Source organism: Aspergillus viridinutans, assembly GCF_018404265.1.
Source record: "Aspergillus viridinutans IFM 47045 DNA, scaffold_4, whole genome shotgun sequence".
Classification (NCBI taxonomy): Eukaryota; Fungi; Ascomycota; class Eurotiomycetes; order Eurotiales; family Aspergillaceae; genus Aspergillus; species Aspergillus viridinutans.
Genome location: NW_025091220.1, coordinates 2,613,139 through 2,641,076, shown reverse-complemented (window position 1 = coordinate 2,641,076; position 27,938 = coordinate 2,613,139). Strand labels below are relative to the sequence as shown.

Sequence of the window (27,938 nt, the reverse complement as noted above, 5' to 3'; positions counted from 1 at the left end):
GACTACAATCTAGGTGAAAGTTCCATCTACATTCGAGGTCTTGAGTATGAACGCGTGGACTGATGGCACGGAGATAGCCTTATACCTAGTGATGGATGATCGACTGATCCAAAGGATCCAAAGTATCCCTCGACCTAAACCCAGAGCTTACGATCCGAGTTCAGCAATGATGTTTCCTCGTGCCAACAAATGTCTCATGGTGATCCCGCTGAGATGTACTTCAGCATCTCCAAGGCTATCATAGCCGAGTCTGTATGACTTGCGCCGAACCAAAAAAAGATCTGATGAATTGTAGCTTTGCGAGGCGTTCTTCTACTTGCTTAGGCCAGCTGAAGTCAAAGTCTTGCCACCGGCCTACCTTACACTCAATGGCTTGCTTCCAACTACGTTAACCTCGTACGGAGTACTTTGAAGAAGAATAACCAAGATATCCACCGACGATCGATGGAGTCAGCGCGGCAGGCTAAGAGTCTGTGTGGAACCTCCATCATTATGCAGAGGCATGGTGGAATTTGCTCCGACAGTGTCGAGGCTTCGAGCTAATGTATATATAATTTCTTTTTTTCCTTGATTTGACTTGCGGCACTTGCCGTCGTCTCGCCTTTTTCGTCATTTTATTTTTGCTCGTCGATTTTTTCAACTGCCCTGATCAATGGTGCAGGTTGCAGGATAGACTAGCAGGGCTCTGCTTACATATTGCCTCTTTGGGATCAAGAGACGAGGCGGGATGAGTGGATGTGAAGACCCGTAATATTGAGGGTACCATAACCAAGGTACGGAGGTAGTTCTTGGGCTTCCACTCCTCGCATCAACAGAGCAATATGACAGGGTGGGCAAAATGTCCGATTTGACACGAGGGCAAGTCTTGTGTAACATTATTACATCGACCCTGGCAAACAGCGCATAAGGTCAAGCCTGCTTTGTCCTTCCGGGGTACCCTAGTTTGCTTTACATAACTCTCTTACCTACGCGGTTAATATGGCTAAAAACGAAGCCTTCTCCACTTTTATTTTGGTGGTTTGTATGAGATGGATGGCGAATGAACCGCCAATTTGGATCCAACTGGAAAAAAAAAAAATATTATGCAGTGCTCAGGTTGGGGTCTACTGTGACTTATTCTACCATCAAATCAGTACCGGTCCGAATTGAGAGACATATCCAAGTAGTACAACTGTGAACGCTGCATTGTAATCGCTGATCGCTGGACTCGATGTATGGATAACTACGAAGGATTCAAATACCACAAAAATAGTCCAATCGGTGTACGAGAGAGCTGCTTCCAAGTCACCATTGCTCCGTTGACGCTCGACTTCTCCTCATTCTGCATCAAAAGCCTAGCTTAAGCAAGAGGAGATCATGTACGGACTCCATAGGGTATGTCTTACATCACCTTCACAAACTCTGCCTGAGGACCCATATTTTACTCCTCTGTGAGATCTCGTCGTCTCCACTCTGCCTTGCAGATGTGGTCTAGAGCCCATTGATTCTTGAGCTCCAGAGTCATAAGAGGCTAAGAGTCGAGCCATTGACGTGTCAGGCAGAATTTGTCAATCATCAGGTGAGCTCTTGTCTAGGAACGTATTATCCCAGATCCGTACCACTGCCCGATTGAGTTTGACGATGAGACCTAAAAGTACGGAGTCTCCGTCGATCTCCAGATAACCCCTGTTATCGGTGGCGTGTTGGTGGCACGCCATGGCGAGATGTCTCAAGTGGCTTCATCCTCACGGCATGGCTAAAGTCACAGATACAAGGTCACTTAGTAGACCTCGTTATCTGTAGAGTTGAAAGCTACCAGGCATGAAAGACATCGTGACCGACGGACAATCGGTGGGGGCGTTGGGGGCGGCAAATGGAACGTGCTGGCATCTCTGCTTCTCTTGATTTCTGCAGCCGCTGATGCACTCGGGCCAGCAGGATTGATTGAAATGTGGCTGCCGCTGAGGGATTGTTGAAGCCGGGATTCAAAGGCGCCATTATCAACAGCCAGTCGGTCTAGAAGCCAGTACAGAGGAATAGGGATGAGAGACCACGCAAATAGTTCTAGGTACTTGACAGGGTTTCTGCCTTAGTCTAGGTTGACGACAGGCAGTCTGTTGACCTGTACAAAGAACCTCATGAATGTACTGGGAGGCACCGACGGAAGCCGAGACTGGGGCGGTTCCGTGTCGGCACCTTGTTTGTTGATTGTTCACTACCCAATATTAATACCCCACTATTAAAAAATCGTCCACCACACAAATCCTGCTTTATTGGCACCTTTAGGCCTTGTCTCTTTAAGGTACAGAGTAGTTCCGGCAGACACTGAGCAGTGATCCCGTCTCAGAAAGTTAAAATTCCTTGGAAATGGCCGGAAGTTTGCTCTGGCTCAGGTACGCATCGCGGAAGCTAAGATAGTCTAGTTCACTACCATGTTTTCAATCTCCATGGAGATCAGTTGTTGAGCGTTGAGATCCCTGATCGTAGTGGTTCGAAGTCTTTTTCTGCTTCGTTTCTGGAATAGGTACATACTACAATCACCCCGACATTACCCCGTACTGTCAGCTACTTGACAGGTCATATATCTATCTTTTCCAGTGACTGTCAAAGTGTCAAGGAAGATTTGTAGGACAGCTTGGAGTGGAACCCACTGCCGATCATAGCATCATGGTAGTATCATAGTTTGTAATAATAATAATATTAGTTGTAAAAGGCTAGAATGGCGCCAGAGCTCTTTTATATTAGCGTCGCGCCAAATCTAAGACATCTAGGTAGCAAACAGATCCATGGAGCTACAGTGGCATGTCAAAAGTTTGAATCCAGCGTATTTACCGCTAGGCCTGATTAGGCAACTTCCTCATATTCTATCTGCAGATTTGAATCTCTCAATACCTCTCTCAATAATAATCAATATTATGGCACCTCGCAAAGAATTATCTCCATAGATATCTGGGCGTATCTGTGAGCTCCATAGTGTTGGATGGAGTTATTAGGATCAAATCTGCATATAAAATATTGCGATTGCCTAATTGGGCCTAGCGGTAAATACGCTGGATTCAAACTTTTGACATGCCACTGTAAGAGGGCTAAGGTAACTTAGGTAAGACTTTTTGCGAGTACCCTAAACTGGGATAATTTGCTTACATCTCCACCAGTTACCATCATTTTGATGTATTCAGCAGAATTTCTGATTTCTCCACTCGGAGAAGTCCATAATGACAATTATCTTGCAGATAAAATAACAATTTCTGTTACCAGACCAGATCGATATGATTACATGACCAGTGCATCACTATGTGCTTAATTATTTCTCGAACAGCCGGACATTTACGAGTTGTCCTTAGCCAGTAGATCTCCAAAGCGCAGGATCTCCGATGATGAACCTGTTCTGATACGTCATGAACTGGCGGTGCGAGGATCTCCGATTTCAGCAGAAATCGGCCGCTTACAGTGGCATGTCAAATGTTTGAATCCAGTGGTATTTACCGCTAGCCTAATTAGGGACTCCCTACTCTACTACTAAGTTTTATCTTTAAAAACCTCACCAAATTAATTAACCTCATGGCGCCTTGCAAAGAATTATCACCCCAGATGCAATCAGAACATCCATGGGGTCCATAGTATTAGGGGGAGTTGTTCTAGGATTCATAGAAAATCTATTAGGATTCCTAATCAGGCTAGCGGTAAATACGCTGGATTCAAACATTTGACATGGCCACTGTATGCCACCTCCCTCCGGCTTATGCATGTCAAATTAAACACCGACGCTCAGGAGGAAAAGCTTCTAAGCGAGCGTCGCTTCCTGGTCTCCCTTGCATAGTATTGGTTTTCAATTCTCGGATACTCTAGTCATCATTAATTATTAGTTAACAACAACAGGATGAATAATGATATCTAATATCAAATGTCGATCAAATCTTCGATTACCAGAGGTGGATAGACACGGAAACTTGGAACAGGCATCCCGATGGATCTTAATTGGTATCGGATTTGCCCGGCATCACACCCAGTTCATACGGGGCCACTTCAGTTCGTGGAATGTTCTCCAAATTTACCTAAAATTGATAGAGATCATCAAACCTTAGGACTGCCAACACGTTGTACTATTGATATACAGACTAGTACCCGCAACCCTGTGGATACTGAACTATTTTCTTTTGTCCCATTGAGTCGGGATCGGACATTTTGCATTTTACACATCAATATCGCGGGATCAACATCGGCACGCAAACGCCGAAGGTTCAACATATTCCGAAGAGGTAGCGAGATTTCTCATGACATGCAATCAAGGGATATGATTCTGTACAGTATCTAAGCGAGAGAGACGTGTCAAAATCGATCTTCAGGGAGCAATAATAATAATATCATTGTAGGCTGTTTGGATGCAACGTCAGGGTCACTGTTGATGAGTAGGTAAAGAGGTACCTAAGGTAATGACAACAATAGATGGCAATGTAAGCAGATTGTAATGTGCTGTGAAACTTGATTTTCTTTTTCCTTTTTAAGTATCAACTAGAGAGGTATTTCTGTTCTTTTGTCTTTTCTATCTCTATTCGAGACTAGCGAGTCGTACTCCATCATAGCTACTACCCACCAACCAGTCAGTGGCTTGATGCTCCTCAGACTTTGATTTGTATTTTCCTTGTTTCTTCAGTAGATAGTTTGAGATAGTTCTTTCGACGCACAATCGACGGCCAATAGCCTAACATTCTTCTGTTTCCATTGCAGGAAGCCAGTGGAGATGAGGAACTACACTGAAAGTGGACCGCTCCCGTTCCTGACCAGGCTGATTTCCAACAATCCTGGATCCAGTAAAAATAGATACTGGACAGGATGCTGAATCTCTTGTCATGGGGCTGAATGTGGTTCTTTCCCTTGTGTAAAGGCCGTGGGTATAACATTCGCTAACTAGACGTTGATTATACATTGACCAAGCAATAAAAAAAAAATATGCTGGTAAAATTAGCTCTTCCGGTACATCTACACCGTACTGTACCTAGTAGCTAGCGTGGACCAATCAGTCAATCATCATCTGGCTTCCTGATTGGAAAAACCCTCTTTGTCCTTAGGTCACTTACTGTCCCTCAGCAAGCTTCTTCCGGGTCTGAGCTCTCAGGCTCTCAGTCCGACTCGAGTCCAGATCAGACCCGGGATCCTATTTTTTATCCACTCTGAGTGTTGTTCTCACCGAACAAGGAGGCTACGTGTCGGTAAGCCCTGAACTTCCGCTGTGATTCAGTCGAATGTACGGAGTACCAGTGGGTCGTCTCCTGCTAGATGCCTCCTCCCGTACGTAGGTACATCCATCAGCTGGACCAAGAACATCCTTGATTCTTACCTCATCGTTTATCGAGATTTGGTTCCAGACCGCGGATGGATGCCCCAGATCGTGACGGGGAATATGCAAACAGGGGCCTTCCTGGCCGATCTTCTCGCTTGCAGCTCATCGTGAGTGGCAAATGGTGGTACCCATGTTCCTTGTAACACCTGCAGTTCTTTTCTGCCATTATTCTTTTGTCAGATATACGATACGCCACCTTGTGGAGGTTGCCAGCTTTCCACGGCTATGCGGCTTCCGTGTGCATGACTCCATCGGTTCCACACTTGGGCCCTTTCCAGGATATCTTGTAATCTATTGATCTTGTTTCTCCGACCCTCCTGTTCCTGTGGCCACGGGCTAGAAGCAAGGAAAAGGTGATGCGAAAACACGGAGGTAAAGGATCACGGCTGATCAGAACCCCCCTGACGCCCCAAGGGGTCGTTCCGCGGCTCTCAGCCGTCAGGTTCATTGCCATGAGGCAAATGGATCTTCGTATTCGATAATTATAGTTTGGTGAGATTGTGAGTTCTGGGCAAAAGCTACCGAGAAGCTGCGTCGGTAGCTCCACGAGCCTAATTCGGCCTGGGTCTCAAGGGAGATGTCGATGACTTGATGACCATATCGAAGCGATGTATTTTAGCTTTCACTTTAAAGAAAGACCAAAGAACGTGCGGCGCTCTCTTTCGTCAAGCAACGTTCTCTGTTTGTCTAGACATTGAACACCCTTTTCCTCGAGGGGCCTTTTTTAAGCAGATATTGTACAGCACCATGGCGCAGTCAACCGTCCCATGTTATTTACCCAACTTTGGTGCTACGTATGATGGCCCGAAACGCCCTATCTCCATGAAACTGCGAACAGATGCTCTTCAAAGCTCTGGATTGCTATCTGCATGGCGCGAAGGCCAATTGTGCCACTTGTTACAGGCCTCGTGGGCCCTACTTCTACATCGCTACACAGGTTCTGAGGACATCTGCTTTGGCTACCATCAGATTGGTAACGAGTCTCAAGATTTACTACAGTCTTTGGAGGCTGTGGATCCTGCCCTCCTCAAAGTATCAGTCAAAGAAGGCGTCTCCCTTAAGACATTTTTCGACCAAGTCAAGACAAACAACTCTATCGACAGCCCCCCCGAGATAGCCAGAAGCTCGCTCACAGCCTCTGAAAATGCCCTGCTTTTCAACACAATTTTGATGATACGAATCTGTCACGATTCTAAGGGAACCTCACCCGCCATCCCACTACCATCCAGCCTGCCAATAGCGCTTCCTCAGGAGGTAAGTACTGAGAGAGAAGTCCTTTATCTTCCCGTGCAACCTTCTGAAACATATCTGCAGTGTCGGGTTCGCCTTCATGTCAAAGTCCTGCAGGAGGAGGTAAATATTTTCTTCGAATGGTGGAACAATGACATGCCCACCGCGCAAATGAAAAGCATTGCTGGTGCTTTTGAGCATATACTAGCAGATCTCCTTGCAGCAAAAGATACAGCAGTGGACGATCTTGACATCTTCCCAGAAAACGATTGGTCTCGAGTATGCAAATTCAATTCAGTGCTTCCAGAAAAGTACGAACGCTGCATTCATGAAGTGATCCATGAGCGGACTCTTCTCCAACCAGAGAACGAGGCTGTCTGCGCCTGGGATGGTAGCCTTACCTACAAAGAATTGGATTCGCTTTCCTCCAAGGTTGCATATAATCTTCAGGAAAGAGGAGTTGGGCCAGAGGTCTGCGTAGCCCTCTGTTTCGAGAAGTCGGTAAGTGCTACAGATTCCAAGTGATATAGCTGGCCGCGTATCGTCATTTCATTATATGACTTGACATACTCGGTCGAGATCTGCTCTCAAATTGCAGTGCTAATAGATAATATAGAAATGGAATATCGTGGCGATGCTCGCTGTCCTGAAAGCTGGCGGTGCTTTCGTACCTATGGACCCAGCTCATCCTACAGCACGATTGCAATCCCTCGTGCAAGGCGTGCAGGCGCGGATTATGCTTTGCTCTCGAAGTCAAGCAAACAAGCTCCAAACAGTGGCAGAAACACTGATACCGTTGGACGAGCAAACCGTCGATGGCCTTCCGGATCTTCCCACAGGTACTTTCTCCTCGACGACAGTGAAGAGCTCAAACGCAGCATATGTCATTTTTACCTCCGGTTCTACTGGACAACCAAAGGTGCGTCCCCTTCAATTCCGATTCGGTTACCTTGGTGTTAACTCCAGAACAGGGCACACTACTGGAGCATAGAGCATATGTTTCAGGTGCGCTGGCTCATGGACCAGTGTTTGGCCTCACTCCATCAACTCGAGTTTTACAATTTGCATCGCATACCTTTGACGCAAGTTTAGTCGATATCCTCAGCTCGTTAATATTCGGTTCTTGCATCTGCATCCCTAGCGAAGAAGCACGTCTGAATGACATTGCCAGCGTGATAAACGAGATGAAAGTGAATCATGCATCTCTGACGCCATCTTTTATTGGATTCCTCGATCCTGCGGCTGTTCCAGGGCTAGAGACCCTCGTCCTAGCCGGCGAAGCAATGTCTCCGCAACATTTGGCGACATGGTCTCATCTCAAGCTTGTGAACGGATACGGCCCAACAGAGAGTTCTGTTGCAGCTGCCCTCAATGCTGATATGTCTCCTTCTTCAGATTGCAGGGATATTGGCTTGCCAGTCGGAGTGCGCTGCTGGGTCGTGAACCCCGCGAACCATGACCAGCTTGTGCCCGTTGGTTGCCCCGGTGAGCTGGTCCTGGAAGGACCAACGCTTGCGCGATGTTACATCAATAACCCACAGAAGACGAACGAAGCATTTATTTTCAACCCTTGCTGGACGAAGCGAGATCGTGCCGGTGGCTCAGACCGAAGGTTTTACAAGACCGGTGATTTGGTAAGATACAATTCCGAATCTGGATCATTAACGTATATAGGACGGAAAGACGCACAGGTCAAGTTCCATGGTCAGAGAGTTGAGCTTGGGGAGATTGAGAACCAGCTGAGCGCAGACACGGACATCAAGCACTGCATAGTGTTGCTTCCCAAGTCCGGGTTCGCACAAGGAAAACTCGTGGCCGTCCTGTCACTGTCCGCTGGTCTTGGAGAGGCGCTGGAGACAGATGCGGTGCCCCTTAAGCTTATCGAGCATCGTGAGAAGCTTCAATATGTCAAGGATATTCGGGAACGATTGTCAACTAGGCTGCCGACATACATGGTGCCCGGAGTCTGGCTATGTGTCGAGACTTTGCCGATGCTTGTGTCTGGTAAACTAGACCGGAAATCTATTGCGACCTGGGTTTCGAACATGTCAGAAAACCCAGAAGTACATGTTACTGAGGCCGCCAATACTCGTGCCGCTAACTCGACGGAGGATCAACTGGCGTCGATTTGGAGTCGTGTGCTCAACATACCCAAGGATCGCATCGGCGTTGACGAAAGCTTTTTGAGTCTAGGAGGAGACTCCATTGCGGCGATAACCTGTGTTGGCCATTGCAAGAAGCAAGGCATTGGCCTTACTGTGCAGGAGATACTTCGCAGCAAATCCATCAGAGAATTAGCCACGCGCGTCAAGGGAGTGACTCAACCGGTAGCCTACCACGAAACGATTGAGGAACCTTTTGGGCTCTCCCCAATACAGAAACTGCATTTTATGGTGCGCAAGGAAGGACAGGGCTACTTCAATCAAAGTGTGCTCACTCGCATCGACCACCAGATCAACGACCAAGATATGCGCCGCGCAGTCGAGGCGGTGGTTATGCGCCATTCCATGCTTCGAAGCCGGCTAGTCGATCCCGGTACGGGTAGTTCTTTACAGCAGCGCATTACTGAGGACGTCGCTGGCTCGTACCGCTGGCGAACGCATCATACGACCTCGCAGAATGAGATCGAGAATGCTATTGCGGAAAGCCAGTTGTGCATCAATGCCTTCGTCGGCCCTGTTTTTGCGGTTGACTTCTGCTATGTTGACGACGAGTCGCACAATCTCCTGTCCCTGGTGGCTCATCATCTCGTCGTTGACATAGTCTCGTGGCGTATCATTCTGGAGGACTTGGAAGATTTCCTGCTAAACCCTCAAGGCTTCGTTCTACAGAACAGCTCCCTTCCATTCCAGACATGGTGCCGCCTACAAGACGAGCAATGCGAATCTCTCGCCTCCGAGAATGGAGTGCAATTGGAGGATCTTTCTGCTCCAGACCTTGCCTACTGGGGAATGGAGCAGCGTCAGATGACGTATGGGGATGTGGTCTGTGAGACTTTCGAGCTCGATTCGGATAGCACTCACTCGATCTTGTTGGAATGTCATCAGAGTTTACGGACGGAGCCGGTTGATCTGTTCCTCGCTGCTCTCCTGCACGCATTCGGACAGACCTTCCCAGAGCGTACTTTGCCCGTGATCTACAATGAAGGCCATGGCAGAGAAGTGTGGGATTCGAGTTTAGACATATCACGGACTGTGGGCTGGTTTACGACCCTTTACCCAATATTCGTACGCGAAATCTTTTCCGATGATACGGCGAGAACTGTTGCCCGTGTCAAAGATCTGCGTCGGCAGGTGTCTGATAATGGCCGACAGAAGTTCGCAAGCCGCATGTTCACAGGCAAAGGACAGGAGACATGCCAACACCACTGCCCCCTAGAAATGACTTTCAACTACGTCGGGCAGCATCGCGATCTGCAGAAGCAGGACGGCCTTTTCCAGCTTATGGGACACATGGCTGGTGAGACTGGCCAGGGTGGAGGTGCAGCAGATTTTGGCGAAGAAACTCCACGATTCGCACTTTTGGAAATTTCAGCGTTGGTAGTGCAAGGCCAACTTCGGTTTACGTTCTCTTTCAACCGGTTCATGCGGCATCAAAATAGCATTCGCGCCTGGATATCACGTTGCTATCAGCTGCTTGCTTCGCTCGGCCAGAAGCTGCAGTCTCTGGCCCCTCAACCTACCCTGAGTGATTTCCCAATGCTCTCACTCACCTACGAGGAGCTCGACCAGATGGTTTCAGTGAAGCTACCAAGCGCGGGCATTACTTCCCTTGATCTCGTCGAGGATGTCTATCCTTGCTCGCGCATGCAACAAGGTATTCTTCTCAGCCAGTCCCGAGACAGCTCGGTTTATGCTGTGCATGATACCTTCGAAGTGAAAGGCGTCAGGATCAAACCTAGCATCGATCGTTTGATCCTCGCTTGGCAAAGGGTTGTTTCGCATCATGCAATGCTACGAACTGTTTTCCTGGAGAACCTGACAAGCCAGGACTTGTTTTGTCAAGTCGTTCTCAAGGAATACAATCCAGCTCCCGCGGTGCTGAGATGCTCCGAAGAACGTGATGTGCTGTCAACCTTTGACAATCAACAGCCGGTGAACTATCGTGACCGCCGTCCTGCTCATCGTTTCAGTATCTGCGAGACAGCAACTGGCAAACTATTTTGCCGACTTGAGATAAGCCACGCCGCCATGGATGGAACGTCCATTTCCTTGATCATTCGAGATCTGCAACTGGCTTACAGCGGTCAGCTTCGGGACGACCGCAAACCCATGTTCAAGGATTACATGCGGTACTTGCAGAGCTGCTCTCACAGTGCTGGCCTTAATTACTGGTGCTCTTATCTTTCCGATATCAAGCCGTGCCATTTCCCCGTGCTCAACGATGGTAGACCATCCAACAAGCGGCTGCAAGCGATTCGTCTAGATTTTCCATCCTTGAAAGAGCTTCAGACGTTATGTGAGAGCAGTGGATTGACGCTTTCTACGGCATTCAGTACGGCTTGGGGACTTACACTCCGCTCGTTTTGCGGTTCCAACGATGTGTGTTTCAGCTACATGGCTTCTTTGAGAGATGTCCCGGTCGATGAAATTGGCTCTGTTGTCGGACCGATCATTAATATTCTGGCTTGTCGAATGAAGGTCACAGAGGACGCCTGTCTCAAAGACGTCTTGAATCAAGTGCAAAACGATTACATGGAGAGTCTACCTTACAGGCACACTTCTCTCATTGATATCCAGCATGCCTTGAAACTCTCAGACACGATCCTGTTCAACTCAGGCATCTCCTATCGGAAACTTCCACCGCAGACCGTCAGCAACAGGGATGAGATGCGACTTTTAGAGGTGGGATCGATCCATGATCCCGCGGAATTCCCGGTATATGTCAACATCGAGGCCACAGATGATGTTGCATACATTGACCTCAACTACTGGACGACTGCTCTGTCTGAAGGCCAGGCGCAGAATGTTGCCAGCACCTTTTTACGGTCCCTCGAAAACATAATTCACCATGGCGACGAGAACATTTGCCGACTGGATCAACTGAGCGTACAGAACAAACAACAAATCGCTGCCTGGAACAAGACTCTTCCTAAGGCTGTTGACAAGTGTATCCATGAGATCCTCGAGGACAAGGTCAAGCAGTTCCCGGAAGCTATTGCAATTGCAGCTTGGGATGGGAACCTCACTTACGCCAAGCTCAATGAGTTGTCCTCGCTTCTTGCGTTCTATCTGACCAAGCTCGGTGTGGGACCTGGCCTCTTTGTGCCTATTGATTTCGACAAATCCTCATGGCAGATTGTTGCTATCTTAGCGGTTCTGAGGGCCGGCGGTATTTGCCTTCCAGTCGACGAAGCTCAACCATATGATTTTATCGAGAAATTGTTGATTGACAAAGATGTTCAAGTCGCTCTTGCCTCCCCGAACAAAGCGCAGCTTCTAGAACGCACAATTCCTTATGTCGTCCCAGTGGGAAGGTCGCTTTTCGACTACCTTCCTCGTTCAGATGACATACCACATATCTCTCATAAGGCAACGGACCAGGCTTACGTTGTGTTTACTGGCGGTGGTGTCGAGGAACCGAAAGGCGTTATCTTTGAACATCTTACGGTTATGACACGGGCTGAGAGCTTCGCTTCGGCTCTCGAACTGAATAAAGCGACCAAGGTGTACCAGTCCGCCACCTACACGTCCGACATGTTCCTCCAAGTGCTTTTCGGTACGATGATGTGTGGTGGTTGTGTTTGTATTCCTGCCAACGATGGATTCAGCAACCTCCCACAATCAATCAATGCCTCCCAAGCAAACACAGCCATTATGACTCCATCACTCACATCTCTGTTGCAGCCATCCGAGGTCCCCAATGTGCAGGCACTGGCACTCTATGGTGAGATCCTGACAAACCAGGTTAGAAAGATTTGGTCCGGAAGGGTTCGTATGCATTCTTTGTATGGAGCAGCCGAGTGCTCTTCAAGCTGCATTCATGCCTCAGAGTGTCAAACACCGGGTGAGACAAGGAACCTTGGACTTGCGGCCGGGTGCATAACTTGGCTTGTTGATCCTTCGAATCATGACCTTCTGGTTCCGATTGGCAGTGTCGGTGAAGTGGTCGTTGAGGGTCCCGCCATCGCTGCTGGGTACTTGCTGGACAATGGGCATGTCCAGAGAGGCTTCATTGAGGATCCCGTTTGGACTATGACCTTTGAGCGAGACGAAGCCAGCAATGACCACGAGAAACGTGACAAAAGCTCGAGACTGACACGGCGGATGTTCAAGACCGGGGACCTGGCCCGCTACAATTCGGATGGCACATTGGTCTACATGGGAAGAAAGAAAAGACAGACCCAGAGACTGCAGGTGGACGTATGGGAAATCCAACAGTGCATCGATGCGTTTTCGTTACCTGACCATCCTTGCGTTGTGGAGCCGATTCGTTGCTCGGATGACGATGAATCCACGGAGTACCTGGCTGTCTTCGTCCAATTCATGTCAACTCACTTGGAGAAGGCCGATGGCCAGAGATCTATAATTGGGCAAGCTTCCTCGCAATTTTCTGATTTCGTCACCAAAATGCACACGCATCTGCTGAGTGCCCTGCCTGCGACTCAAGTTCCGAGGTTGTACATTCCTGTTCCCAGAATGCCCTTGACATCACTTGGTCTGCTTGACCGTCGGCTTCTGAGGAATGAGGCACAGGACCTTCCTGCACGGACACTCCTCGAATTTGATCTGAAAAGCTTCCATGAGTTTTGGCGGGTTGAATTGGCCAATCCGAAGACCTCCCCTTCCCAATCATTCCCTTCATCGACGAGTGCTACCCATAGGAGCTCTACTACCAGCACGTACGAATGGAACGGCAACATTGAATGGCGTGATATCAGCAATTTGGAACGTGTGAGCCTTGAGACCGCGCTTCTTACCGCATGGGCCCTCACTATATCCGGCTACACTCGATCGGACGATGTCATCTTTGGAGAATTGCTTCTCGACCAGCTGGATTCTAGTTCCGATAAAGCGGCGCCCGCCGTGATTCCGAGAAGATTCCGAATGGATGAGGATATGACCATTGCGGAACTCATGGGAAAGATCCAAGAGCGCCTAGCAGCTGCTTCTCCCTTCCAGAGAGCTGGACTTCAACGCATCAGAAACGTCAGCGCGGATACTTCCCGTGCGTGCAGCTTCAGTAACCTTTTCTGCTTTGCGAGATCCGACTGCGAGGTGCAGACTCCTGCTCTCGCATATCCTCTAGCAATCTTCTGCAGTGTCGCAAAGTCGGAGCTTCAGCTGAGAGCTTGCTACGACGAACAGGTTTTGTCTGCTGCCCAGCTTGAGCGTATCTTGGTACAATTCGCACGCTACATTGAATACTTGAAGACAGATCTCCGTTCTCAAGAGACGATCGGTGGCATGGCTCTCCGCAAGGATCAGACTTGTTACTTGTCCAGCCCTGATACTGCCTACTGGAGGAAGTACCTTGTTGATGTCGAGTCCTGTGCTTTCCCTTCTTTGAACCCGGACAACGAAAGAAGTGGATTTAGCTCGGCAAAATTGGTGATTGAAAATCTGGCCAATTTACGCAGCTTTTGCCAGAAGATTGAAGTAACCGAGGACATTGTGCTACAGCTCGTTTGGGGGTTGGTTCTGCGATGCTATACCGGTTCAGAAGAAGTCTGCTATGGTTACTACCCTGAAACGCCACAATCCGAGGGGTCGAAGTACCTGAAAGTACTTCCAAGTAGGCTTCTTCTTAGGGACGACTCCGGCCTTGGGTCAATTGCTCAGCAGAGGAAGAACGAGTTGGATCAGGCGATGGAGCACGCCATCTCTCAGATGGAAGTGCAGCATGAACTTGGCATTGACATGCATTCCCTCTTCAACACTGTCTTCAAGTTCGACAGGTTTACGCATCTTCCCAGTGACAATAATGGCCTATCAACCCTGCTGAACGACACCGAGAAAGGCGTCTGCACGATTGCTGTCAACCCCAGATTTTCATCTGTGTCTGCAGAAATCCTGTTTGAATACCGGACAGACGCCTTGTCAAAAGCCAATATTACGAGTGCTGTTGATTGCTTCCAGCACATTCTGGAGGAGATTATCGACAATGACCCTGTCGACCATAAGATAGGGGATATCAATTTCTTCAGCGAACGTGCTTGTCAACAAGTACGAGAGTGGAACGCTACGCTACCAGAGAGACCTGACAGATGCGCACATGAGATAATTGAGCAGCAGGTGCTGAGCCACCCTACTTCGCCTGCAATCTGTTCGTGGGACGGCGACTTTACTTACGAACAACTCGACCGTCTATCAAGTAAATTGGCAAAGCATCTTGTTCGCCTGGGGGTTAAACCCGAGGTCTTTGTTGGATTATGCTTTGAAAAGTCCGCTTGGGCAGTCATCGCACAGGTTGCGGTTCTGAAAGCTGGAGGAGCATTCGCATCTCTGGATCCCACTCATCCAGAAGCGAGACTTAGGGGCTTGGTTGACGATATTGGCGCTCACATCGTCCTTTGCTCTGCAAAATATCTCGACAAGGCTCGCCAGATGTCCCGTGCCGCCTATGTCGTGAGCGAAGAAACACTCAATGAACTGCCAAACGCATCGTCTACTGCGTCGATGACGCAGCCCAGCATCCACAACGCAGCTTACGCTATTTTCACCTCTGGAACAACTGGCAAGCCAAAAGTGACTGTTATTGAGCACATTGCTCTCAGCGTGTCTTCACCAGCTTCTGCTCGTAGCTTGGGAATGGACACGACTACCCGTGCTCTGCAGTTCTCCAGTTATACTTTTGATGTGAGCATAATGGAGATTATTATTGTCCTCATGACGGGAGGTTGTGTTTGCGTTCCCAGTGAAGACGAGCGCATGAACGACCTGGCCGGTGCGATTAGGAGACTGAACGCCAACTTCATCAGTTGTCCTCCATCAATTGCAAACACGATCCAACCCAAGAGTGTCCCATCAGTGAAAACTATTGTTACGGGAGGTGAAAAGATGACTGCGAGCCATATCGACCGTTGGTCCGATAGGTGTGTCATCAATGCGTATGGGCCCTCTGAGTCGACCGTTACGGCAACGATGAGTGTCAAAGTGGATGAAGCAGGAGTACGCGTCAACAATGATTGCAACTCGATCGGTGCTGCAATTTGCGGCCGCACTTGGGTGGTTGACCCTAACAACTATCAGCGCCTTCTGCCTGTCGGGGCTGTGGGTGAGCTGGTACTTGAGGGCTGCAACGTTGCCCGTGGTTACCTCAACAATGACCAGAAGACGAAAGAAGCATTTATCAGTGAGCCTGCCTGGACGAAGGCCCCAGAATTTCAAGGAATATTCAAGAGAAAGGAGCGCATGTATCGGACTGGTGATCTTGTCCGCTATAACCCGGATGGCACAATTTGCTTCGTCTCGCGGAAGGACACCCAGATCAAGTTCAACGGTCAGCGCATTGAACTGGAAGAAATCGAACAACAATGCATCTCTTGTTTTCCTGGAGGCACTCAAGTGGCTGTCGAGGTTGTACAGCCCGAATCGAAGACAGTTGCCAGATCCATCGCAGCTTTCTTTACTGTTGACGACCAATCTGGTCTAGACAGAGCTGATTTGGATTCTCAATTGCTCGTTCCTATGGCAGAAGCAACACGCGAAAAGGTCAGAAAACTCAGGGAGGCCTTGGCCAAGGCTCTGCCACCAAGTTTGATACCAAAGCTTTTCTTCCCAGTCTCCCGCCTGACTTTCTCAAACTCCGGAAAGCTCGATCGCAAGAAGCTCCGGGCAACTGTTGAGACTCTGCCCAAAGACCAGCTCAAGCCTTACGTTACGTTGACAGCTGGCTCCAGACAAGCGTCTGATGAGGGAGTTGAAGGGACACTCAGAAGCCTCTGGGAGGAAGCTCTGGGCCTTGCGTCAGGTTCGGTCAGTGCTGAAGACAGCTTTTTCAGCCTAGGTGGTGATTCTTTCTCCGCCATGAAGCTTGTTGGAGCCGCTAATTCTCGGGGAATCTCTCTCACATTTGCCGACGTTTACGAGGATCCAGTCTTTATGAATATGGCTAAGCGATGCGGCATGTTGCAAGAAAAGTCCAGCAGACAAACTGTGACTCCGTTTAGCCTGCTGCCTTCCGCAGTCGATCGTGAACAGCTCTTGGAGGAAGTCGCGGACCAATGTGACGTACCTCGAGCATCTATTGTCGATCTTTACCCATGCAGCCCTGTACAGGAGGGTCTGCTCACTTTGTCAGTCAAGCAGAACGGTGCTTATATTGCCCAGCCAATTTTCCGGCTCTCAGACGAAATAAATCTCGACAAGTTCAAAGCTGCTTGGCAACAGGTTGTGGATGAGCTGGATATCCTGCGGACTCGTATTGTACATACTGAGTCTTTGAACTTCTTGCAGGCTGTTGTTGACAAAGAGGAGATCTCTTGGGTCTCCGCAACCACCTTGGATGAATTGATAGCTGAGAGCCCCGAGCTGCCGAAACACAATGGCGGGCGGCTGACTGGTTACGCAATTGCCGAATCGCAGACTGATCGGTTCTTCTGTTGGACAATCCATCATGCGCTGTACGATGGATGGAGTATCCCGCTCGTCCTGCGAAGAGTGGAGGAAATTTACACTAATTCTACAGCCAGTGCCCGAACGGTTCCCTACAGCTTGTTCATAAACTATCTGCTGGAGCGGAACATGTCAGACTCTGACGAGTACTGGAAGTCTCAACTGGCCAACCTGTCTTGTTCTCCATTCCCACAAAGCAAGAATGCCCTGCCCGACACTGTCCGAGTAGGAAATAGGCATCACAGCAGCATGAAGATCTCTCGAGCCGCCAGCGGAGTTGAGCTGACGATCCCCGAGCTTATTCGTGCTGCGTGGGCGATTGTCGTCTCTGCTCATACCGGATCCGGTGATGTATGCTTCGGCGAGACGCTGATGGGAAGAAATATCGACCTTGCTGGAGTCACATATATTGCTGGACCCGTTCTTACTACGGTTCCTACGCGTATCCAAGTCGAGAACGAGCTTGCCATCACCCAGTATCTGGAGAATGTGCATCATCTGACGACCACAATGCTTCCTCATCAGCATTCAGGACTACAGCGAATTCGAAAACTCAATAGTGACACAGCATCGGCTTGCGAATTTCAAAATCTGCTTGTCATTCAGACTGGAGAGGGTCAGTTGGACAAGGGCTTGTGGGTGGCTGAACCCAACCAAACAAGCGGAGACTTCTTCACTCATCCACTTGTCGTCGAATGCAAGGTTGCCACTTCTGAGGTGTCGATTACGATGCACCATGACGAAATCGTGCTGAACAGCTGGCAGACTGAGAAGCTTATCGGGCAGTTCAGCTTTGTGCTCGAGCAGCTGCTCTCCATCAACAAGGGTGATACAAGGAAGTTGAGCGAGCTCGAGATTTTCAGCCCGCTTGATAGAAACGAAGTCGCCTTATGGAACAAGAGACACCCCGAGGCCGTGGAGAAATGTGCTCACGATATCATTTCCGAGAGATGCTCTACCCACCCCGATGCTCCAGCTGTCTGTGCTTGGGATGGCGAGGTCACATATAGAGAGATGTACGCACTCGCATCGTCTTTCGCGTCCTATCTGGTCTCTCGTAGCGTTGGACCAGAGACTATGGTGCCGATTTGCCTTGATAAATCTCTCTGGGCGATCATCACTATTCTCGGAATCTTGATTGCTGGTGGTGCCTACGTACCCCTCGATCCTGCTCATCCAACATCGAGACATGAAGAAATCCTCGCCGAAGTGGATGCTCGTATTCTTCTTTGCTCCCCTCAATATCAGAGTCGTTACTCGGGCATTGTCAAAACAATCATTCCCGTCAGTAAGGAGACAATCAGAGCTTACGGTGCCCTGAATGGTCAGGCGAAGGGACAAAGCCGTGTCACGCCGTCCAATATGGCCTACGCGATCTTCACCTCAGGAAGCACTGGTCGTGCCAAGGGTATTATCATCGACCACCGCGCACTTGCAAGCAGTGCTATGGCATTCGGGCCGATTGTGCACCTGAATGAGACTTCTCGTGCATTCCAATTTGCGTCCCTTACCTTCGATGCGGCAGTCATGGAAATTCTAGCTACTCTGATGCACGGAGGATGCATTTGTATCCCAAGCGAGGATGAGCGCCTGAATGATGTCGCCGGCGCCATTCGGAGTATGAATGTCACTTGGACTTTCCTGACTCCATCGATAGCCAGCATTATCGAGCCGTCAACCGTTCCCTCCCTCGAAGTGCTTGCCTGTGGAGGAGAGAAATTGTCACGCGAAGTTGTGACAAAATGGGCGCATCGCGTGAAACTAATCAATGGATATGGACCCACGGAGACAACCATCTTCGCTGTCTTGAATAACGTATCCCCAACCACCGATCCTGCTTGCATTGGTTACGGAATACCTTGTACTTTGACCTGGGTTGTCGATCCCGAAAACCATGATCGACTTACCCCATTGGGAGCCATCGGAGAACTGGCTTTGGAGGGTCCAGCTCTGGCAAGAGAATATCTAAAGAACCCCAAGAAGACCGCCGAGGCATTCGTGGATGAGCCCGCATGGAAGAAGCATTTCCGGTCGACCCTGCCGTCTCCGCGAAGAATATACAAGACTGGAGATCTTGTCCGGTATAATCCTGACGGATCGGTGGAATACATCAGCCGCAAAGACCACCAAGTCAAGCTTCATGGCCAGCGTATGGAGCTCGGTGAAATTGAGCATCGGTTACATGAGGACGACCGCGTCCGTCATGCCGTTGTCATCCTACCCAAGGATGGTCTTCTTAAGGGGCGGTTGGTCACAATTCTCTCCCTGAACTCTCTGAAATCAGATTCGAGTATCATCTCCGATAATGCATGCGAGCTTATTAGCCGGGAGGATCTGGCGAGAGTCGCTTATTCTGAACTCATCGCGATTCAGAAGAATCTCGAGGCCCAGCTGCCCATTTACATGGTTCCTCAGACCTGGGCTGTCATCAAGAAGTTGCCAATGCTTGTTTCTGGAAAGCTAGACAGAAAGAAGATTACTCACTGGATTGAGCATATTGACGAGCCAACGTATGACAGGATCATGCAAGTCTATGACAACATTAAGAGGGGTCATGTTGAGGACAGCGTCAAGGAAGATAAGAACACGTCGGTCAAGACCTTGCAAGACATCTACGCCCAAGTACTCAACCTCCCTTCAAACAAGGTCGACCCCAACCGGTCGTTTGTGAGCCTGGGTAAGTGATCATTGTCCTTCTCATGAAGCGAGAAAAAGAGGTTAACTGGTCAACACAGGCGGTGATAGTATTACTGGAATGGCTGTCATTTCTCGAGCTCGCAAACAAGGGCTTAACCTGACACTTCACAAGATCCTCCAGAGCAAGTCCATCGTTGAGCTGACCCAAACAGCGGAAGTCAAGACCTCGAGCATTCAAGTCGAGGAGAAGGCGAATGAATACTTCTCTCTTTCTCCTATTCAAAACTTGTACTTCAAATCATCACGCACATTCAAGGAAACGGGTCGCTTCAATCAGAGTATGACTGTGCGTATTACTCGAAAGGTTCAGCCAAGCGTCGTCAAGGATGCACTCAAGGCAATTGTCAACCAGCATTCGATGCTTAGGGCAAGATTCAGCAGATCTGCAGTCGGAAAATGGCAGCAACGAATTACCAATGTACGTGCAAATCTACTCACTGACTTGATCTTAAAGAGCTAAACGATCACACAGGGCATTGAATCATCTGTTCGTGTTGGTATTCACTCAGTCATGAGCTCCCCTGAGATGCTGGGCAAGATTGCCAATACCCAGTCGTCTCTGGATATCGAGAATGGACCGATCCTTGCGGCCGATTTGTTCAACATTAATGATGACGAACAAGTCCTTTTCCTTGTGGCCAATCACCTGTGTATCGATATGGTTTCATGGCGCATTATTCTTCAGGACCTGCAAGAATTCATCGAGACCGGCTCGCTGTCTTCCGAGAAACCCTTTTCGTTCCAGAGCTGGTGCGAACTGCAACTCGAAAATACCAGATCCCAAACAGATGAGGCCAAGCTTCCGTTTGCCATTGAGCCTCCGAACCTTAGCTACTGGGGCATGGAGAGCGTGCCCAACCATTACGGCCAAATCAGGATGGAATCATTTGTCGTGGACGAAGACATTACTTCGTTTATTCTGGGTGGCTGCCACGAGATGCTGCGCACAGAAACGATCGATATTCTCCTCGCCGCAGTTGTGCAGTCATTCTGTCGGGTCTTCACAGATCGCAGGATGCCAACCATATATAACGAGGGTCACGGTCGTGAATCGTGGGATTCGAACCTTGATCTCTCACGGACTGTGGGTTGGTTCACCACATTGTGCCCACTGCAGGTCGACGAACGCTCAGGTAATTCTCCTCACAAAAGATCTGGGGCGACAGGCTAACTTAAGACTCAGATTTCGTCGACACGGCAAAACGAGTCAAGGACTTGAGACGGAAGATAAAGGACAATGGACGATCTGACTTCGCTCGCAGCCTTCTCCAGCCCAAAAATACCGAGGCGGAGTTCCCTGTTCCGTTGGAAATCGTCTTCAACTATCTTGGTCGATTGCAGCAACTGGAGCGCGATGACTCACTTTTCAAGCACTATGGAGAGGCGTTCGACGAGGAGAAGTTCAGATTAGCTGGAGACATGGGTCCAGATACTCCCCGGTTTGCCCTCCTGGAGATTTCCGCACTTGTCGTCAATGATAAGCTCCAGGTTTCGTTCACCTACAATCGACAGATGAAGCGTGAAAATCAGATCTTCGAATGGATTTCAGAGTGTAGGAGAGTTCTTGAGAGAGATGTCCTTCGCTTCAAGGAGTCCATGCCGGAACCTACCCTCAGTGATTTCCCCTTGCTCCCTATAACCTACGATGGGCTCAAGAAGCTCACGAGCACAACGCTGCCAAGAGCAGGGATCAAGACCTGGAGCCAAGTAGAGGATATCTATCCATGCTCGTCAGTGCAAGAGGGTATCCTCCTCAGCCAGCTTCGGGACCCCAGTGCGTACATGTTCCATGTGATCTTCGAAGTGCGCTCTCCTGGAGGACGCGACAAGGTAGATCCAAACATGCTTCAAAGCGCGTGGTCAGCCGTTATCAATCGGCATCCGATCCTGAGAACCTTGTTCATCGACAGCAATTACGCAAACGGTACCTTCGATCAATTGGTGCTCAGGAAAGTCGAAGAAGGAGCCATCGTTCTTTATTGCAACGATGCCGATGCTCTTGTCAAACTCGATGCTGTCAAACTCTGTGACATCAACGCCGGACGAAACTCACGGCTGTTGCACCAGTTGACAATTTGCAGTACTCATTCTGGACGAGTGCTTATCAAACTGGAAATGAACCATGCCATTATAGATGGCGGATCAGTTGACCTGCTTTTGAGAGATCTAGCAATGGCATACAAGCATCAGCTGCCAGAAGGGTCCGGTCCGCACTTCAGTGACTATATCAAGTTCATCCGCGGGAAATCTCAAAACCAAGCTTTATCCCACTGGAGACAATACTTGTCGGATGCTCGTCCCTGCCATCTGACGTTCTCCGAGGGAGCAAGTGGTAGCCGTCAATTAGGATCAGTGATGGTGCCGTTCAGCAAGTATGCCGAGCTGCAACAATTCTGTGAGAAGAACTCCGTAACACTTGCAAATCTTACTCTCGCTGCATGGGCAATCGTCTTGCAGAGCTTCACGGGTTCGGATGATGTTTGCTTTGGTTACCCTTCTGCCGGTCGTGACGCTCCAGTTCCGGGGATCCAAGAAGCAGTCGGAATATTCCTCAACATGCTCTGCTGCCGAGTCAGGTTCTCACCAGGGAAGACTCTGTTGGAGGTTTCAAAGACAGTGCAGGATGACTACATCAAGAACCTTCCATACCAGGATTGTTCTCTCGCAAGTATTCAGCACGAACTTGGGCAAAAAGACCTGTTCAACACGACAATCTCGATTCAAAACCACCATGCCGTCTCGGAAGAATCTGGAAACGACTTGCTCTCCTTCAATGTACAGAAGGCGCATGACCCGACAGAGGTAAGTTTTACTTAAGCTGCTCTAATGATTAACGGAAAGCTAACTTCTGCAACAGTACCCTGTCACCGTGAACGTCGAGACTGCCAAGGGCCACGAAGGGATCTTGCTACGATACTGGACCGATGCTGTGCCCGGAGACAAAGCCCAGGATCTTGCAGATGCCATTGCCAATATTTTCAGCTGCTTTATTGACAAGTCGTCTCAGCTGGTCTCAGAGTTGGACCTCCGTGGCGGACAATGGATGAAGGGGAACTCTTCGGGAACTGGTCAATTCATTGACAGCAAGTCCCTTCAGGAGCTGATCGATCGCCGTGTCACTGAAATAATTAGCCAAATGCTCAAGGAAGGAACACTGGCCATGCCCGCCGTTGAGAGTGGAAAGGGCCAGTTCAAGGGGACGACCCCCGTTGAACCCGTTCATGTTGCAGTTAAGGCAAGAAGCATGCCCCGTGAAAGGGATCTTTCTGACTCGACGGCAACTCTCACTGAGGATCACTCAAAGCTCGTGGACCTAGAAAAAAGGTTATGGAAACTTTGGTGCTCGGCATTGGGCCTGTCATCCGACACTATCCAACACCAGGCGAGMTTCTTCAAATTGGGTGGTGATAGTATAACTGCGATGAAGATGGTCAGCGCTGCGCGCGAGGATGGGCTGACATTGACTGTGGCTGATGTTTTCAACAATCCTGTCTTTGAGGACATGCTGGCAGTCGTCAATGTTTCCAACTGTTCGTCTGCTTCGGAACCTGACTCTCAGACCGACAGTGACAATGAGAAGCCAGCAGAACCTCCTAAGATCGTTGAGCAAGAGCGGAACCCACCGCCACCGGAGATTTCACTCCTGAAGACCGTGCCTTTGAACGACAGCGCTCTGCAGAATGGAATTTGCCCAAAGATCGGTGTGTTTAAAGGAGGTATTGCCGACGTTTTGCCTGTTACGGACTTCCAAGCCATGTCGATTACGGCTACATTGTTCAAGTCCCGCTGGATGTTGAACTACTTCTTCTTTGACGGACGAGGATCGCTGGATCTGAGAAGATTGAGGGAGAGCTTCTTGCGCGTTGTTGATGCTTTCGACATTCTCCGAACTGTCTTTGTCTGTTTCAATGGCCAGTTCTTCCAAGTGGTGCTAAGAAAAATACGGCCAAATATCTTTGTTCATGAGACCGAGAAGAGCTTGGATGAGTACACTGAGTACCTCCAACAGCAAGATCGCGAGCAAGAGGCGCGGCAAGGCGAACAGTACGTGCAGTTCTACATCGTGAAGAAGAAGGGCAGCAACCACCACCGAATCTTGATTAGAATGTCGCATGCTCAATTCGACGGACTATGCCTGCCCACCATCATGTCAGCCATCAAATTGGGATACGAGGGCAGTACTCTGCCCCCGGCTCCTTCCTTTGCGAATTACATGCGCATGCTGTCGGGAGCAATCACTCCAGACCACTATCAGCATTGGACAAACCTGTTGAAGGGATCGAGAATGACGCAGGTAATTCGAAGAACCGAGGAGAATAGCTATCGCCATATTGGTGCTTTCACGGAGCAAAGAAAGACTCTGGAGATCCAACCCTCGGTCCTTGAGAATGTCACCATTGCTACCGTCATGCAAGCAGCATGGGCGGTTACGCTGGCCAAGCTGTCCGCTCAATCAGACGTCGTCTTCGGACTCACGATCAGTGGCAGAAATACTTCAATCCCAGGCATTGAAAACACTGTTGGCCCGTGTCTCAATGTGATTCCAATTCGAGTCACTTTCAAAGAGGGCTGGACTGGTGTTGATCTGTTCCGCTATCTACAAGATCAGCAGATAGCAAATATGCCCTTCGAAGCCTTGGGTTTCAGAGAGATCATCAGACGCTGCACTGACTGGCCCAGCTCAACATATTTTGCCACCTCGGTCTTCCACCAGAACGTCGAATATGAGGGCCAGATGCAGCTAGACAACACTACATACAGAATGGGAGGCGCCGGTGTCGTCGACAACTTCACCGACATGACATTGTTCTCCAAGTCGTCCAGCGACGGCAAACTAGGTGTCTCTCTAGGGTACTCAGAAAAGGGCCCCATCGGCCCTAAATTCGCTGCCAAGGTCCTGAACATGGTCTGCGACACCGTGCAAAGCCTGCTGGCCAACTCCCGTGTCGGGCTCCCGTCCCCATCCATGCTTCGCTCATTACCTTGCCAAACCGTCCACGACGTTCCCAGAATGTCAGACGAGATGTTCCTGTCTTCACATCTGAAAAACCGGAGCATCTCGGATATCCTCGTCCACTCAGACGTCCTGACGCAGGCCTGGCAGCAAGTCCTCCCTCGCAAGAATGCCGACGAGCCTCAATCCGCCTTCCAGCTAGACTCGTCCTTCTTTGAACTCGGAGGCGATGTTTTCGACATGGCACAAGTCGTCTGGCTCCTCGAGCAGGAAGGACTGCAGGTTCACATCGAGGACCTCCTTGAACACCCGACCTTCCTCGGGCAGATGGCCGTCTTGACGCTGCACAACTCACGGAAGAGCGATTCCATGGAGGAAATCGTGGCCGTTGAGGAGATTCCTTTGCCTGCCGCGAGGACTGGCACTTCAAGTTCGCTAGGGAAAGCCTTGACACTGGCGAAGAAGGTCACAAGATGGAGCGCACTGTCGGCTCGAGGGTGATCGGCCAGAGCATTCCCATATAATTCTATTCACTCATTGTTATTTTCCTTTACTGATTGGCGTGCATGTCATGTGGTCACGCACATCTCCTTTGTCTTGGATACTCTGCTGTTTACTTATAATGTTTGCTGTGTATATTGGCGGCTCCAATCTTTTTGACTTTTGATAATCTTTTGGATATATTCGTTGTTTAATGACTCTAGTATGTAATAATATCCATTATTTGTTTACATTCAAACTTTTCAGGCAGATGCAATATGCACAGGGGACGAACTGACGCAGAATGCATCGGACATGGTGGTATCTCGTAATATCATGTGCCAATTGGGAACCGACAGAAGAAGAAATCAAGTAGATGAAGGGTATAAGAAAGTCGCAGATGGTATATTCAACGTGACCCGGAAATATGCAGAAATCCGAAAGTATTTAACAAGAATGGAAATGCAACGATCTACCGGCCATGAGCATGACCGTAAACAGAAGCTTGAGACCACTTTCCACGCGCCCTGATCCGCGGTCCGTAGATGTAGAACAGGAACGGGATGGGGATCAGCGCGACAGCCACGAAACCCAGCGTGCTAGCCGCCCAGTTGACGCCCATCTTGCGGAACATGATGCCCGCGAAGAGCGGGAAGCAGCCGGCGAACAGGCTGCGGAGGAAAGTGTTTGCCGCGACGGCGCTGGCGGCGTATTGCTGGAAGGTATCGATGAGGTAGTTCAGGGCGGCCTGGAAGATGGTGAAGAAGCCGAAGCCCATGGAGACAGCGCCGGCGTTGGGGCCGATCCAGTGGATGTTCTTTGCGCCTGTCCAGCCGAAGACGAACAGGCCGGCGGCGAAGAAGACGGATCCAACCATCATGGGAGGGAGGCGGGCCTCGGGGACGGGGAAGTTGTTGTTGGCTTTGAAGCGCTTGATGTAGAACCGCTGGTTGAAGAGATTGAGGGCTGCGCCGAAGAGGATGCCGATGAGGTAGGCGAGGAAGGGGAGGGCGCCGACGACGGGGTTCCAGCCGCGGACTTCCTGGAATTCGACGGGGAAGGACGCGAGACTCAGGTAGAGGATTCCGTAGACGAAGGACGCGTAGAGGGCGACCAGGAAGCAGATCGGGGTGGCTAGCAGTTGGAAGGGGCGAACGAGGTATTTGTTGCCTAGTTCCTTGAGGGTCACGTCCCATTCTTCGTGCCGCGCGTGCAAAGCCCAGTTGCCGCTCTCGTATCGGAGCCGGCGGGCTTTGTAGACGAGAAGGACGGGTGGGTAGCTTTCGTCGAGGAAGATCACGTCCAGGGCGAGGAAGAACATCATCATGATGCCGGTGATCTTTGGTACGTCTGTATTTAGCTGCTGTTTATCAAGACGATATGAGCTGCACTCACGTATTGCGTCCATCTCCAGCCAAGGTAGCTCTGGACGATAGCACCGCCGACGATTGGCCCGAGCACAGGACCACCGACAACGGCCATGGCATATCCAACAATAGCTGCACCCCGCTGCTCTGCGGACCAGATATCGCCCAAAACGCCGCCGGTGTTGGTGACGGGAGCCGAGCCGAAGAATCCAGTGAAGAAGCGGGTGATCATGACTGTCTGCAGATCTTTGGCGGTGGCAGTGCCGAACGAGAATATAGCGGCGATGAAGTAGGGTATGAGAACGGCAGGTTTACGCCCGTATACTTCGGAGAGAGGTGCAAATACAAGCGGACCAAGTCCTGAAAAGTCAATAAACAAAATTGGTCGCCTCGTAAATGCCAGTGACCATCATCACATACCGAACCCAAATAGTAGTAATGTTGTTCCAAGTGTGCCGACTTCCTCTCCAACGCCGAATTGTTTGGAAACTTGAATGGTGCCGGTGGAATAACTGTCTAAGTGTCAACATGCTGATGCAGGTGAAGTGTCGTGGCTAGCGGATTTCCGTACATTGAACTTGCCCAAGTCGCACCTATTATTCGTAAACAATCAGTTAGCCCTGCTTGGTTTGCATCTCTGGGAGCGGGAGCGGCCTGTGTATACCCATTGTTGTCAGACCGTATAGCACGGTGGTAACAGCTTTCTTCCTAAATCCCCAGTTCAACGGCCTGTAGGGGTCATCAGGCCCGTCGAAATCCACAATGACATCTTCCGTCGTTTTGGTATGCGACAAAGGGTGCGTGAAACGAGCAGTTTGCCCAGGTTCCCGACTTCGGATTCTCGATATCACCGACTGTGCGCGCTGTTCGAGTACTGACAGCCCCGAGGCCGCAGTGGTCTGCTTTTCCAGCGCTGCGTTGTCGAGTTCATGGCGGCCGAAACCATTTTGTTCACTTCGAGATTCAGCATCACTGTCCGTCGTAGACGTGCGGGAAGATGTGCGGGAAAAATGGTCGTTATCGGTCATGACTTCATAGAAGCAATATTGCGACGGCGATAGCAAGGTAACAAAAGCTAAGAAACAAAGAAGTACGCTATAAGAACATAGACCAGCGAAACGTCCTATTTCCGCAAAATTTGACAGAAATCAAATTCCTTCTGCGTAGAGTGGAAAAGTGTATTTCCCTAGCAAAGTTCGGCGCAAAAACGGGTTTGCCTTATAGGTGATAACAGAGTTACGACGTCACCCAAGTTTGTAGGGGATTATATCTCGGTTCTCCCACACCAAGCCAATCATAATATGATCGAGCGATCAACTGAATCAATGGCACCA

The 27,938-nt window shown here is 49.7% G+C and overlaps 2 protein-coding genes across 2 annotated transcripts; one reads left to right on the top strand and one right to left on the bottom strand.

The window, feature by feature from the left end:
• Window positions 1-6,067: 6,067 nt before the first annotated feature.
• On the top strand, window positions 6,068-25,258 carry nrps1 (nonribosomal peptide synthase Pes1; the record flags this gene model as incomplete). Its single annotated transcript, XM_043270057.1, has 8 exons — window positions 6,068-6,574; window positions 6,635-7,051; window positions 7,167-7,469; window positions 7,522-19,783; window positions 19,842-20,221; window positions 20,276-20,936; window positions 20,987-22,605; window positions 22,661-25,258. The coding sequence occupies 8 exons, from the start codon at window positions 6,068-6,070 to the stop codon at window positions 25,256-25,258; spliced, it is 18,747 nt and encodes a 6,248-aa protein (XP_043125992.1).
• A 451-nt stretch (window positions 25,259-25,709) lies between these two features.
• Window positions 25,710-27,632, bottom strand: Aspvir_006866 (MFS transporter; the record flags this gene model as incomplete). Its single annotated transcript, XM_043270056.1, has 5 exons — window positions 25,710-26,576; window positions 26,633-26,964; window positions 27,025-27,116; window positions 27,176-27,197; window positions 27,269-27,632. 5 exons carry the CDS (start codon window positions 27,630-27,632, stop codon window positions 25,710-25,712), a joined length of 1,677 nt encoding a protein of 558 aa, XP_043125991.1.
• Between the last annotated feature and the right edge of the window lie 306 nt (window positions 27,633-27,938).